The following is a 16152-nucleotide window of genomic DNA, read 5'->3' as shown; positions in this document are numbered from 1 at the left end:
TACAAGTAGGCTTTTCCACTAAAGGTAGTGATGAAGAGAGCCTTTGTACAAGCCTTTTCTAAAACATGATTTCTCTGAGCTATTTGAAATATTCACATTACAAATAAGGGACCAAAGAAGGTCCTGTTCTACTTGATTAACTGTAGAGAGACTACTGATGACTACACGGAAGTGTTTAAATTATAGACATATAAAAATATTAGGTGAATCTTACCTTGAGGATTGTGGTCCCTTTGAGGGTTTGTCCAGAAAAGGACCACAATGGTTCATGGAAGTCCCTACAGATTAAATGTATTTGAAAAGAATGGTGGAGACAGTTGCCATTTATCAGAGAAAGAATTAAGAAATTCCCATCTGAAAATGCCAAAATGTAGGCTGATGTCAAAGAGTAAGGGCAGACACAAGCACCACAGTTGTTGCCTCTTTGCTTTCCCCTTTGGCCAAGGCAGAAGGGAGCTGTGTGCCACAGGGCAGGTTGGGAACAGAGACTGGTGTCCTACCAGTGTGACACACTCAGTGTCCCAGCTGGCAAGACAGTTCTTGAAAGGACTGGAGGTCTTACCATGACTTCTGGTTTCACTGAAACTGTTTTACTTGTGCTGCTGTAGGGTTCACGCTTGGGACAACAACAAGTCATCCCTCTAATAATTCACTGAAAAGGCAGTGAGTTACCTATTTCACTCCCAGTATATTACTTTTTTTTTTCAATGCATCATTTTTCCTGTCTTGTTTGGGATCTTGTCTTGTTGAATAAGGGGAAAATGTAAGATCCCACTAGGTTCACATCAATGACTTACTTCTCTGCTTATGAGCCCAGGATATTTTCCTTCTAGGTGAGCGCACACTAATTGACATTTCTTTTCTTCCTTTGGTAGCTAGGAAAGGAAACACTGATATCATTGAGCTAAGAGAAGGGATTACCTATATATCACCCTTAGGACAGTATGCAAATCAGCACATTGGCTCAGAAAGAAAAAGTGATAGTTAACCAACTTTGCTTTGGGAAGTTCTTTTTCGGGTACACCCAGAGGCCACATCAGCAATTCTCAATACAGAGTTACTGGAATGAGACACAGCCTCAGGCTGTTTGTGTACACAGTGCATTTTGAACTGCTGTGAACAAAACGGGTGATATAGATCAAAGATTTGTGTGCCAGCTTTCCCCTACACATTGCTGCTAAGAGTGGCAAAGCAGACTTGTGTTTGGCTGGCATGTCACGGGTATAATGCATGTCTTTGTAGAGTTTGTACTGCTAAGACACAGCTGACATTACTTCCTATCTCTGAGATGTGCACAGGTATAGGAGAGGCCATGAGTCTGTGCTTCATGTGATTCATGTCCAGAAAACTGGAGCATTTTCTTTTTTTTGCCCTGCTGACTAAATTGGCTGGCTATAACTGCACAGTATTACTCACCTGCCTAGCAGCAAAAACTCTCCAGCGAGTCCCAGGCGCCTCATAGCCATCAAGAGGCCTCTTACAGTCATGCCTTCACAGAAGCAGGCAACCACTCTTGCCTTGGGCAGGTGGCTCCGAAGCTTTCGCAGCAGCTTGTCAAAGCTCTGTTCGCCAGCATTGCTGTAGATCTTGTAGGAGTGTGCAATGCAGATCCCTTCCTTGGCTGCCATATCTTTGAAAGCTTCCATTCCACTTTCACCATAGTTTCCTAAATATGAACAGAAACACAAATGCATATATTAAATGCATATATTAAATCTGCAGATCACTGTACCAATCTTAAAGATATAATTTTAACCTTTTAATCAATTTTTCAAGACAAGGTCAACAAATTTTCCTAGAAAATTCACTACTCTTCAAGAGACTGCATCTCTGCTTAAACGAAAGGCTGTACCTCACTACCTGTGATGAACTGGTCTACAATGTGTACAACAACATATATATACAAATGGCATTTTCTTCTGATTCTCTTCAACTAAATGTGGCCAAGTGCTCTGTGATTTACTTCAGTTAATTAAAAATATATATATTGAGAATTAATTTTTAGGTGCAATATTTCAAATATAAGCAAAAAAACTCATAACATTGCCTAATACATAATGCAATCTGAAAAACAATATTGTTTTTTCTTGCAGTGAAAAGTAAAATTTATTTTGTTGAAGTAAAAACTTTTACTGGAGAATGATTAATAAAGTTGAGGATTAGCATTACAGGGATAACTAGAATGCAGGTGAACTCAATGTGCTTTAATATTTTTTCTGGTTTCTTTCCTGTTTGTTTTTTCTGAATTAAATTTCTACCAGTGGGAAAAAACTTCGTATTTTCTTTCAATATCTTCTTCCTCTATGTAGATAAACTGGTAATAGATATTGACAGACAGATGCCCTTTTCCCTTTTTTCTGTCTCACCGCAGAAACTTTCTTCTCTGGCAGGCTTATGTAAAAGTCACAGTGCTTAAACAGTGGATGTACTGATACCACTGACAGTCATCCTGACCAGGACTGTGTGTCTGGTTCCCTGTGCTCCTCCATCTGGCTGTTGAAATCTGTTTCATGTCTCATATAAATAAGGAGGCCTCTGAGGCAGGAAATCTTTCTCAAGAGTGATGTCTTAAACCCTCAGTAATATTCCACAGAAATACAATCAGTTAATTGATTAATAAAACTGTGAGTGTAAAGTGATGATGTTGCAATAAACTGCCGATCCTTCAGGAATTTGTTAGCTTGCAAATGGAAGAATCTGCAAGAAAAATTCTTTCTCTTGCCAGCAGAATTACAAGTACCTAGTGACAGCTGACAGTGAAAATGTATGTGAAGCAGTGAGGCTCAGACATGGATTTGGACAGTCATCTGTTTTTGTTTTTTTTCCTTTGGACACTGGAGCCATCAAGCATTCATCTTGCTTACCTGGGGAGCCAACCCTATCACTCTGGTGTTACAGCTCAGAGGCTTTGTTACACTCAGCACACAATATGAATGCAAAAACAGCACTTAGTTTTAGGATCTTACCACCCAAAAAGTCAAAAGAGGCAAAGAGCAAGAAGACAGGAAGTAACATTATCTTCCTTTCACATCAGGAATCAATCACAGAGACCTCGAGACCACTAAATTTCAAAATTGCACCCAACCAGAATAGCAACCTGAATGCAGGTCCTCTACCCAAAGGGGCTTTAATTTTCTTCCTTGCTGTGATTAGGCCTAATGGAAACCACAATATGCAAATTGTGCCTGGACGAAATGTCATTTAAACTCAGTTGTTGCAGTGCTTCCTGAGAGTAGTAAATCAGGAGTCCCTGTGTCATGCCCTTAGGGCAAACTGTGTTTCCTGTGGTACATGAGCATCAAGTGATTCCCTTGAGATGATGAAAAAGTTCTGCTAGAGGTCAAAACCATGGTGTCTCATGAAATATGTATTATAGCTGCCAAAGTCAGTCTGAAGGAAAAATGGGGGTCAGTCATATTTAACTCCCAGCAGACCCAGAGGGCTCCAAAAATAAAATTAGGTTGTCTGACAGGAAATAAACTGCTTTGTCTGAAATTATTCTCATTTAGGTCATTCTGGATCAACATTAAATGTTCTATCTCACTTTTTCCAAAGAAAATAAAAAGAACTAGGGAACATTGTCAATCTTTGCCATGGAAGATGAAAGTTTGAGGAAAAACTGTATATCTCAATGTGCTAGTTTTGGCTGTGGTAGAGTTAATCTTCTTCACAGTGGTTAGTACAGTGCTGTGTTTTGGATTTGTGCTGAACACAGGATTGATAATACAGAAATGTTTTTGTTGTTGCTGAGCAGGGCTTACGCAGAGACAAGACCTTTTCTACGTTTCGTGCTCTCATGCTGGCGAGCAAGCTGGGGGAGCATGGGAAGCTGGGAGGAGACACAGCTGGGACAGGTGACCCCAGCTGATCAAAGGGAGGTTCCAGACCATGTGACAGCATGGTCAGTACATAAAGTTCAGGGAAGAAGGAGAAAGGGAGGGATGTTTGGAGTGATGGTGCTTGTCTTCCCAAATCCCCATTACACATGATGGGTCCCCCATCTCCTGGAAACAGCTGAACACCTCATGGGGAGCAGTGACTTAATTCCTTGTTTGCTTTGCTTGTGTGCGCAGTTTTTGCTTTACCTATTGAATTGTCTTTATCTTAAACCACGGGCTCTTTAGATTTTACCTTTCTGATTCTCTCCCCAATCCTGCTAGTAGAAGAGTGAGTGGCTGCCTGGTGCTTCATTGCTGGCTGGGGTTAAATTATGACACCCAAAGACATTGAAATTCTGAAGATCTCATCCTTTGTCAAAAAACTCTCAGTGGAAAATTCCCAGCCAGGTCTAGTTGACTTACAGAACATCTTCTATGTTCCAAATACTGCAGTATTTGTTTGAAAGTGTTATTAGCATTCAAACTGTTATCCTGAGGCTTGGTATAAAGTTGAGAATAGGTTTAATTACAGTACTGAAAAATAGCAGGTCTTTTAGAGAGCACGAAGTGCATTAACTCTTTTTAAATCAAATAAAGTCTGCTTGAGCACAAACACCATGGTTTCATTAAGCATCAAGACAGGGAGATTTTATGAAACCATACAAAAAGTTATGTGTCATCCAAAATCATAGGAAGCATGTTAAACTACAAGGGGTACTTAGGAAAATGTTATATTCTTAACATTTGGAAGAAAATACATCCTGGCAGTCCAAATCTGAGAGTCACTGAGGTCTCCAGCTGGGAAAACTACAGCTGTATGACATAAGCTCAAGGGAGATTTGATGAAAACAGAATGCAGCTTTGCTTCAAGACACTCATACGAATACACCAGTGGTGCTCCTGCCTTGCTGATTAAACTCGATGCAATTAATTATTCATAGTGAATTCTCCTGTTGTGCAAGTGGTTTGATGAGGTATGTATATCTTGTATGAGCTATACTGTGGGGATAATGAGCACTTCTTGATGGAAAAAGAAAATCTTTTCTGTTAAATTTTTTGCACCATATATTAGCAAAAATTTCCTGTGGGCCCTCTTTCTTTCTGAATAAAACATATATGTGCATAAACATATACATGTAGCATTGGAGGAATTAGAGTGGGAAAGCAGGTAAGGTACATTCTTTCATATCCTTGAGGATGAAATCCAAGGTTCACAGTGGAAGAGGATCTCCATGCTCTCTGTATGAAACTGGCCTCCTCATGGACGTGATTCTTTGGTATACCTATAGCTGTGCTACCAAAACTGCCACAGCAAGAGCAAGTTTCCACCAATAGGGCAGGTCCCACTGCTGAGACAAGTCTATGACACAGGAAAGAGGATATAGGGGCTTCAGGATTTGCACAAATGGATGGACAATGGTGATGTCTTATGCAGTTTGTAGTTTCACTTCCAAGTGAAAATTAATTCAGAACTCCTAAACAGGAATCAAACTAATATTCTTCAATGTATCTCATGTGATGAAAGTTGCCTGCATGCTGGGAATTTATCCATGTAGCTATTTTGTTTCCACTTCTAAATTTAAAATAAATTGAGCAGAAGGGAGCGATTGATTTACTCCTGTTTGTCTAATTCCAGATCATAAAAGACTCCACAAACTCAAGCTGGAGCTCAAGTACGGTCAATATAAATTCAAATCCTCTTGCCCCACCAAACTCCAATTCAGTATTTGGAAACTGGTACCTTTATACTGCAACTAGTTCTGCTGGAGGAGGTATCACAGCTTATTAGCTGATGTTCCTGTCCGGTTGAAACTTTGTCTTTGGTGCTTTAATCAGAGTTATTAGCAGTAGATGGCGTTTTCAAATGTGTCCTTTTGGCAACAAGTGGCAGCTGGGTTCTTTTAAAATGCTGGCCTGGACCCTGCATGTTGCCTACCTGAGTGCATGGCCCTGAGCCCAGTCAAAAGCTACTCCCATATGGCTCTTCATGTTTTTTTAAAAAACCAATTACATCATCGTGTAAAAGACTTATCCCTGCTGCAGAGTTGGAATTTTGTTCAAAACTCCAGCATATGTATCCCCACCTACAGTCTAACTATAACAATCTGTTGGTTCCACTTCCCATGAATCAGTACTAGAAACTATTAAGAAGCTTAAAAAGAACAGATTGTGCATTTTTTCCAGATGAAGCTTAATATAGTACAGCACATAATAATACCTCAATCTCATAGAAAAGGGTCAGGAAAACTGCAGGCAGCTCTTGCTTCCCCTCCTGCCCAGCAATTGAGCCAATTAAACAATCTGACCATAAACCTTTAAGATCTTACATGCATTACCCAACAAAACAATGTTTTAATTCTTAAAATAATTAGCAAAATGTACTGACATCTGCCATATCATATTAAAAGGTATCAATAGGAGATGAAAAGTCTCTACTGCCAAATGGAAGAATGTTTTCTCCTGCCCAGGAATTTTTGAGATGTCATGTATGCCTTTTTGCATAAAAGAGCTTTTTTATCAGTAGCTGTACATGCAATTTTTTATCAGATAGTTCTTTTGTTTAAGAGATTTTCAGTGACCATAGATGAGCATCAACCTTTAGGAGAGATTTAAGATGTAGGATTGTTTCTGGCAGGTCACAATGAAAATTCACAAAGCTAAAGAAGATGAGCCTTGAGTGAAACAGAAGAAATGCATTATGTCATTCATTAGGCTGGTAATAATCCTACCTGTCACAAAGCATATTTATTAAAGCAGAAATGCTCTCATTATTTTTCTAGACAAGGAAGAGCAAACCAGAATAGTATTCTATGCTATATCTGAGCCAGAGAAAAGAAGTCAAGTCAGGTTAAAATCTGCAGAATTTGTTTTGCAAGAAATAAAGGGAATACAGAGCTTCATTTTTACTGGTTTCCATTTGCACCAAGAGGATGAACTTTGCCAGAAATATAAAGAAAGAAGGCATAGCTTTGGTATAATTTTGAAAATGCATGTGGGAGTAATGCAGTATATATATTTATGAAAAGCAACATGTTGGTTGATGAGCAGGATGATCTTCCCAAAATTTGAGGATATGAGGGTGTTCCCCAAATGGAAATGTTAGAGGTGTATTTGACTGTTACAATTCAAATTATTCATAGAAAAACACCAATAGTACCTGCTACTACCTGCTATTTTCCACATTTTTACTCTTGTGACTTTTAAAGTACCTCACTACCAAGAATAGGGCCACAAACCAAGACTTTAGAGCTGCTGGAGCAACCACATGCCACTGATATAAAATGATCAAAATCACAGCCTTCTGTGTAGTTATATCTGCAAATAGAACATGACAATAGAGCGCTATTTTATTCTAAAGGGTACAAATCAAATTAAATCAAAACACATATGCCTGAAATTCTGGAGTTGTTTATATGTGTTTAAAAAAAAAGAAAAAGAAAACCCAACTTCTTTTCATCTGATCCAAATACTTTATTTAATTGATTTTTAAATGAGATTTCAGTTTCTATATTAAATATATATGTGTAAAACAATAAAAAATAAAATAAAAAGTTCATTTTGAAAGCAACCTATTTAAACAACTTAAATGAAAATAGTTCCTCCAAATATATTACACTTAAATGTTTCCAACTAGACTTTTCTTTAATAATCATTTGGACACTGGGCTGTTCCACCTCAATCACTTTGAGTGCTAGATAGCAACTTCAAGACCTTTGGGCTCTTTCCTCATAAAATATTAAACATGAAAATCTGAATTTCATGGAGAAAAAAAGAATAAATATGTACACACTCTTGTATGGACAGAAGGTTTCTCCAAAGAAATTACTTCTCTAGTGAAGCAGACAGGGAATGTTGGCTGGGCTTGGAGAAACCTTCTCCCTGCCCTGCTCAGCAAAGTAGCAGCACAGGGAAAGAATTCCATAAGGGATTAAATTAGAAATGCTACTTACTCCATCCTTAAAATTGCTATACTTGCCTTCTGTAAGCACAGACAGTCTCCAAGTGATTCAAAGATCCAAATCTAACATCTGGGGCATCATAGGGGACTGATGGCTGCAGTTGGATCTTTATCCATAGCTGTCCATATGATGGTCTAGAACCATCTACATCTTTTCTTGGGTGTTAACCTTATCTGCTCAAACTGAAAGCCATTCCAACAGCATTTATCTATGACCAAATACTCATAAAACTCAGACCCAAAATGGTTGCCTATATCTCTATATGTTGCCTACTACAATTAATGTCAATATAAAAAAAATTTCTTACCATGATATCATACTAGCAATTAGCCTAATTTCCTTTTCTGTAAAGAGTTTTGAGGCTTTTAGTTTTCTGCATTTGAGGATGTGAAATATTATCATAATCACAAAAATGTTAGCTGTCCAAGGCCAACCCCCACCTTCTAATCTTAAAATTCAATCCACTGAAATAATGTGTAGAAATTATAGTATTTAATTTAGATATTGAGCATTTTGTCATTTAATATGAGACTCATATTAATTTCTGCAATGTAAAATAAAATCTAACATATTTTGAGTCAGTAGACTATTTTTATTTCTAATGTAACTAGCTAGAATATTTGAAAATTTAAAAACAAATTTAACATGTTTAATTAGGAAAATAACTTTTTTTCTGTGAGGTTAATTTTCAGCTATTAAGTATTTTCTTACTAGAAGTTCTCATCCAAAGGCATTTAGACCAGATCTATTCATAAGGTATTTGTTTAACTAACCAACTTTTAAATTATTCTAAAAAAGTAACATATAATATACTCCAAACATAACTGTACTTGATTAATCTAAAAAAAAAAAAAAATCTGTTGATTATCTTCTCATCTAAGAGAGCTCATAAGTATCAGTTTGATAAGTCTCTTCTCTCTCATCTTCTCTGAGCTATTTTGAAATAATAAATTAATTTCTCAGGATAATGATGACCTAGTTTCACAGTTTAATGCACCCCACTTTTATTTATTTTTAAATTATCACCTCATAACTTTAAAAGAGAAACTCATTTAAACACGGCTGTTATGTGAGCAAAGGGAACAGTGTGGAAACAGCCTTTTCTGCATGCTTCCTTTGATCCCTCCTGCTGACTGGAATGTCTGCAGCTTTGTGGCTCTTGTCCACTGAGCAGTGTTTGAAGTCCTACATGATGCTAATGTCTGCTAGAGAATTTAAAGTCTGACAGCTCCAGAAGAAACATGCTACCATCTCTGACTGCTCTCCTTGTTATCATACTGGAGAGATTAAGATTTTTCTGTACTTTCTTTGAGAAATAGCTCTTTCTATCTCCCTGACTCTAAGACATTTCCATTAATAAAAGAACAGTTCCTAGTGGACTCCAGGAACGCTCAACTTTTTTTTTAATTTTCCTTCAGGGTTATACGTTTTTTGTTTGTTTGGTTGGTTTTCAGATAGAAATGGGAACACCTGAGACTGACAGTATTGGAGTGCAGGCTGTTTCTTCCAGGAGACAAAAGCTAAGACAGGAAGGAGAGTGCTTTGCAGTGGGAACTCTTTAGTCTATGATTCTGTATCCTTCATTGTGGGTGTAGTGAATTCCCAAGGAGTTCAGCTGCCTGGGGTTTATTCACTGGCATTTAGATCTAGACCCAGTCCTAATTTAGGCTATCAATTATTTTATTTCTCAAAAGAGTTGGTTCATTCTACAAATGAGCAACATTACTCTTCTGTAAACTCACAAACTGGAACATAAGTTCATGTAATATTAATTCTTAACTCTGCTATGGTTTGCATCTGGTCTTTTCTGAAATATGCATGATGTCCTATTTTGCTGATGCAGTAGGTGAGCAATATCAGAACTCATCCAGCAAAAGGAAGCCTAATTCAGATATTATTAGATTCTGAAGGCCTGAAATTAATGAGTTTTCTGCTAAGTGCCTTTCTCTCTGCCCTCTGTCCTCATATGTGAAATGAAGGTAAAAATGTTTCCCTGACAGTGATGGTGCAAGAATAAACATATTATGAAATACTCGGACAAATGAAGTAAAAGAACACCATCTACATTGGTCAGACTGAATGAAACATGACAGTTTTGCCTCACAAAACTCACTTTTGCTTTGTTGTACTAGTGATCACATCATGTTTATTGTCATAACAATCACTGTTTGTCTAAACAGTGTTTGTTCGTCTATTCATTTAAGAAACAATAACTAATATTTCCCAACAGTAGCTGAAGATGATGGCAAGGCTACTCCAAAGAGCACACCTTATTTTCACTTTAAATGATTATGCACATTCATATTCAGAATCTTCATATGGGACAAGAGTGAGTTTTGTGACTTTCTCAGTGTGAACTCGGAGAACAAAGAGGACTATAAGGAATCCATGAATACTTAGCATGGTAACTGGAAGGCAGGTCTATTTACTCTGTTTCCTGGGAATGCTTGTCAAACGGGTTTGAAGATGGTAATGTAAAGTTTATTGGGGTATATTCATAGTTCTTAGAGTATACTGTGTAGGATATGAAGACCAATACTGTGAGACCAGCTACTTTCTTGCAGATGTTCTCATTTCAAGAACATGTTGGATAATTGTTGCTTCTTGGTGGATAACAAAGATTGAATTCTTACAAGAATATTTGAAAAATGCATTGAGTTTGTTGGAGTAAAGGTGGTTTTTGAAATGCACCTTCGCATGATATCACTAGGACACTATGATCCCCAGCTTTGGGATGCAGAAACGGAAGAAGAAAATAGGAACAGAACAGGGTTGAAGGCAAGAATATGATCTTCACTGTGTGGGTGACTGTGCACTGGAACAGATTGCCCAGAGAGGGTGTAGAATGTCCCTCACTGCAAATATTCAAGAACCATCTGGACACAATCCTGTGCAGTGTGCTCTAGGATGCCCCTGCTTGAGCAGGGAGGTTGGACCAGATGACCCCACTGTGGTCCCTTTCAACATTACCCATCCTGTGATTCCGTGATTTGCTGAATTTCAGACTAAATTTCCCTATAGCAAAAGTGTAATTAGTTACTAAGAATTGCACAATAATATTTGTTTTGCAAGCTCTCAGTAGCAGTGGAGATTTCATGGCTACCTTGACCGATCTGTCCGAAGCCAAACCAGTTTTTTCATAAGTTTTTCTTCCCTGGTTCTTAACCTGTTTTCCTATATTCTCTTTGAATTTGACCCTATTAAACATTTTCTATCAAATATGAGAATAGCTTCTCAAATTGATATTTTCAGAAGCCCTCAACTGTTTCTAAGACAATCCCCACATGTCCACTTAATTTTTTAAATATTAAACAAGTCCAGTATTCTGGTTTTCTTGTGGGTGATTTCCAATTAGTTTATTTTGTCCAGACAGGATAGTGTGCAGGCTTTTTTAAGATGTGATACCTTCTCATTTTGTACTTTGCCTGCGAAGAGAAGAATTTAAAGGCTGTTTCATGCCTCAAAAACTCATTACCTCTTTGTGTATTTCCTGTAGGATATTTACCTTATTTGAAAATGGAATGACACTCTTGACTCAAGTATAACTTGTGATCCGTTTTAATTATCTAGGTCTTGTTTTCTGTGGAACTGCTTCTCAGTCAGTCATTCTTCATCCAGTATTTAAGTGTTAGAATATTCTGTTCTAGGAGCAGCGTCATCCAACATGGTACTCTTTACAGATTTAATAACCATACTCTCTTTATCATAATTCAAATCACTGGATATATAATTAAAAACAGAATCAGGACAGATCTGTGAGAAGGCCACTGAGTTTATGTCTCTTCTTAGAAAGTGAGAAAAATAGTTAGAACAATGATTTAAGTTCTCTTTTGCACCTAACACAGGGAAGTTAGATTCATAGCCTCTTAGTATATGATTTAAAGATAAAGTCTCTCATCATACCTATATGTTCTGAACTGGATACTAGGTTGGTTAGATATGATTTATTTTTAAGAATACATTGTCCCTTTTTTATGACACCAGAAGGGGAGTACTCATTTCTTACAAAAAAAATTGTTATTTTTTTGCAGAAATGAAATATGATTGGCTGAGCTCTTTTCTCAGTTTCTCCTTCAAGAAGAGGTACTGTAAACACATTTCAGTTTTTTGGAAGACTATGCACCTCAGATAGGTTTTACTTAAGAGGGCATTAAAAATACATACAGGGTGCTGAGGTCCCCTAGAAGGACACAGAGTAAAAGCCTTGTGGTCAAAGTGACCAGAGAACCTGAAGCTCTTTTTGACTGCAACATGTGTAAGTTTGAATAAGAAGGTCTCATGTGATGTGCTAAACACTGTCATCCATCATATTTGCTTTTTCCTTAATGATCTGAAAAGGTAATAAATAGAGTTAATGAAATTTGCAAATGGCTTTTAACTGGACAGTACTGAGGATACCAGACAGGACACAGAAAAATTGTAAACTTTTCTAAAGATATTGTTGACTTGACTAGAAATTGGGAAAAATATAAAGGTTCTTTGTCATAGTGGAGCAAAAAATTATGGGAAAATTAACCAAAAATTCAAAATTATTCTGTAAAATAAAGCATTTCTTCCTGTAATGCTAAAGCAAAATATTTAAAATATTTGAATAGTTTGAAGCATTTTTCTTTAGAGAATTCCCATTTGCTAGGAATAACAAATCATTACTTTTCCTTCAGCACTGCAATTTTAAAAAATCAGGATATTAGAAACTGCATTCCCAACAAACTCTGAGGCTATTTTTTATCTCATTCCAGAACAGATATATACTTTAAAAGGGGTGGAAAGATACCTAATATTACATTCCTTTCAGACGTATACCCACAAGGCACAACTAGGTCTGAAAGGCTGTGGCAAGAGACCTTCCCGGTGTGGTTTTATAAATGAATTGTAAATCTAAACCTGCCTGGACTTAGTTTAATTAAAAGTATAACTAAGGAGCACACAGAAAGAAGAAGCAGGAAATAGACTGAGATATCAAATGGGCTTTTTTTCTGTCCATATTCAAAGCTTCCTCAGAATTTCATTTTATTTTTTGCCTTTTCAAAAACACCAACTTACAAAGCTCTAGCAAACGTCATGGATCTGTTTAAAGACCTGATATTGCATTTAGTGGCAGTGTTCATCAACAGTGAAGCACTTTATTATAAAATGTCATTTTATAATATGAAAAACACCAGGGTAAATATCAGGAGAAAGAAGAAAAAAAAAAAATTAAAATTATGAAAGAAGAAACCAAAACCAACCTTAGACCCTGGATTTACTTTTTTTTTTTTTTTTTTTTAAACTACTATGTACGAAAAGATGACAACATCCTTCGTGATTTTAGCCTCAGGTTAAATTTCATCTGAGATCCCTGTCAAGTGCAAAGCTCAAGGCTGACTGGGGAAGTAAAAGTTCTTTCCATCATGTATGCACTTGGCACATTGTACTGACTTCAGATATTAATGAAGACCATAAAAATCAACCCATACCACAGGAGTTGTTGATTTTCAGAAATGTCTGACCATGGTGTACCAGGTGTAACAGGCAGTGTCCATATGAGCTGGTAACTAAAGAATATTTCTCCTGCTAAGGTGTCCTAGACACATAACAGTTTGTACCAATCAGAAAGAAAGGAGACAGAAAGGGGATGAGGGGAATATTTTGTTATATATTATTTTGTTGATAAAGCAAAGTATTTAGTAGACAGATAGATAAACTGGTATGTGTTTATACCTTTAAACAGTATATTAATAATTATTATGATTGTAAGTTCAGGTAGTACTAAATATTGTTATCAGGCCCTGTTAAGGTCTTAGCCTCACCATGTTAAGCATGACACAAAGTCAAGGTAAGACTTTTTCTAAAGTACATAATTCTATTTATACAAGAAAAGCAAAGAATAAGAATGGAAATAAAGTCACGTTAAGATTAAAATAAAAAAAGTACTTTCAAAAAGTCAGGCATCTGATTATTTATAAAAGAAGGCTAGATGAATTTCCCACTGTAATACTTGCTAATTGTGATCTTAACCCCGTCATTTGGGCTTTAGAGATGTCCTTCTGGGCTCTGCCTCTGTTCCATTTATAGCAGATGGAGTGGAACCAGCAACTGCAGGAAATGGGAGATGATACACCTACCTATCCTTATGCATCTTTCCTTTTTTTTTTTTTTTTTTTTTTTTTAATAGATGAGGTGACTAGAGTTGCAGAGTGCATAATTTGGTTTGCTTAATTGCCTTATTTTCAGATATTCAAAGAAACCCACCCAAAATATGTTAAACCATAGAACTACAAATCATTGAGTGGTTAGGGCTGGAATGGACCTTCAAAGCTTTTCTGGTTCAACCTCCTTGACATGAACAGGGACACTTTCCACTTGATATATTGTTCAAAGCTCCTTCCAATCTGGCATTTACCCCTAGCTATTCTCATTCACTAATCTAATCCCAAGAAAATATTCCCTCGCTCTACTCACAGGGAAAATCTTCCTGATTTTCTGGGTATTTTTTCATCAAGTGTTCAATGTAATTTTGGACCTGAAAAAGAGTGTTTCTCACCCTTAAAAATAAATTGCCAGCTCTAGCAAGAGTGTCATCATGGAAATGATTTAGTCCTTCACATAAGGGTAGGAAACTAAGCTGGAGAAGGAACCAAATACAAGATTTAGGAAATTTTATACTGTTAAGTTCCAGTGAAAGAACCGGGTTATTTATAAAATTTTCATATATATTGGGAAATCTCTCCTCCCACATTTCTGTGAGCTTTTTTGGTTCAACTGGATGATTTTACATCAGGAGAAATTAAATAAAAATTAAAAATTCTCCCAAAGAATATTCTGTAAACTGTGTGTGATAGCGAACTTTCTTTATCTTCTTTAGATGTCTCAGCATCAGCTGTGAAAATCTAATGTGTCTATTTTGGAGGGGCTGATATGCCTTTCATTATTGGCATGACAGTCAAAACTGTTGACTACTGACTATCTGGACCATTGGAATAGCATGTAATCAATCCTCCATTATTTGAAATTTATGACCTGGCAAAACTACTTTTCATTTTAAGCAGCTTGGGAAAAAATTTGCCTCTTATTTCAGTATGGCTTAGATGCCTTTTGACTTCCTAATCCTTTATATCCACGTGTTGAGATCCTAAGTGTCAGTTAAGCATTCCTCCATTCAAGTGAGTACATCATGACAAGCCCAGTTCTGGATCATGTGCAAACAAACATTTACCACAAAGACAGACAGAATCTCCACACATAACAGAATTACAGGTGCATTACCATACATTACCATAACAGGTGCATAACAGAATTTCACCCTGGATCCTTCCCAAGAGTCAGTTATGTCTATAACTCGTTTTCCCTTCTTATTTGAGGACATTATGAACTCATCCCTTTCCTTTGCAATTTGCCCTGTTATTCATCCTCTGTCTTAAACAGATATGTCTCCAATAGCTTTCACATTGTCTTCATAATATTAATAATTTTCTTGTCAAATTCAATGAAATACTAGTTAAAAAGCAGATCAGTTCTTGTGACAAACTTCTCTCATTTTTCATATCTCTTTGCATTTCTATTGCCTCATGAGCTGTAATGGTGTGTTTGCTTAAAAAAGGCCGAAGCGGTGTGGAATGTCGATGTTATTAAATGTACCAGTACCTAAGAGTGAGCAGAGGAGCCACTGAACACACCACAGCTGAGTGCTCAAATGGCACAAGGAGTAATGGACCACAGTGAGCAGGGATCACAGTATGTTAATCTCAGTGTAAAATAGATTTGACTCTAAGTAATGATGTTCCTGCTTGGACCAGATTCCAAAATTAGTGCAGAAAGCAGCAAGCTCTCTGATCTGCTGCCAGGTCATCAGGCACTGGCTTGAACAGATGCTCCTTATGGAATTTATTGTATGAAAGAAGGAACACCAGTTAATCTGATTTACAAGGTTATGCATAATATTTCTGCACCACAGATTTCCAATTTGTTATTAGCAAACAGCTTTAATTCTCTGATAAACACGTTTGAGAAGATTTGCACTGGGCTTGGTTGGTATGTACATGAAAAACTGCTTTGCAAAGATCCCTATCCCCAAAGCATGTGTATGATTTGTAATTCATAAAAGTACATGAATAATGTAGGTAATTTTATCCAATGTCTGCAATAAGCTGTAAAAATTAATAAAAAATAACAATAACAAGGCTGACAGGTGGAAATCTGCAATGATGCCTTCTGGTCTCCAAATGATCACGTTCCTCCCTATATGTGCTCCTGTGTTAGTGGACTCCTGAATGTCAGCTTTTCATTACTTCATTTAAGACAGGTTTTTGCTTTTGGGTATTGTTCCTGCATAAAAA

The 16152-nt window shown here is 36.9% G+C and overlaps 1 protein-coding gene across 3 annotated transcripts in view; it reads right to left on the bottom strand.

Annotated features, from left to right (window-relative positions):
- Positions 1–16152, bottom strand: part of GRM5 (glutamate metabotropic receptor 5) — a 228778-nt gene that overhangs the window by 129013 nt on the left and 83613 nt on the right. For all 3 annotated transcript variants that reach the window (XM_058849220.1, XM_058849227.1, XM_058849229.1), the window contains exon 2: positions 1417–1666. In XM_058849220.1, the coding sequence (XP_058705203.1) occupies positions 1417–1666 (250 nt within the window). The remainder of the gene's footprint in view (positions 1–1416; positions 1667–16152) is intronic.

Source organism: Poecile atricapillus, chromosome 1, assembly GCF_030490865.1.
Source record: "Poecile atricapillus isolate bPoeAtr1 chromosome 1, bPoeAtr1.hap1, whole genome shotgun sequence".
Taxonomy (NCBI): domain Eukaryota; kingdom Metazoa; phylum Chordata; class Aves; order Passeriformes; family Paridae; genus Poecile; species Poecile atricapillus.
The sequence above is the reverse complement of the archived record's forward strand: the minus strand, read 5'-3'. Positions and strand labels throughout refer to the sequence as shown.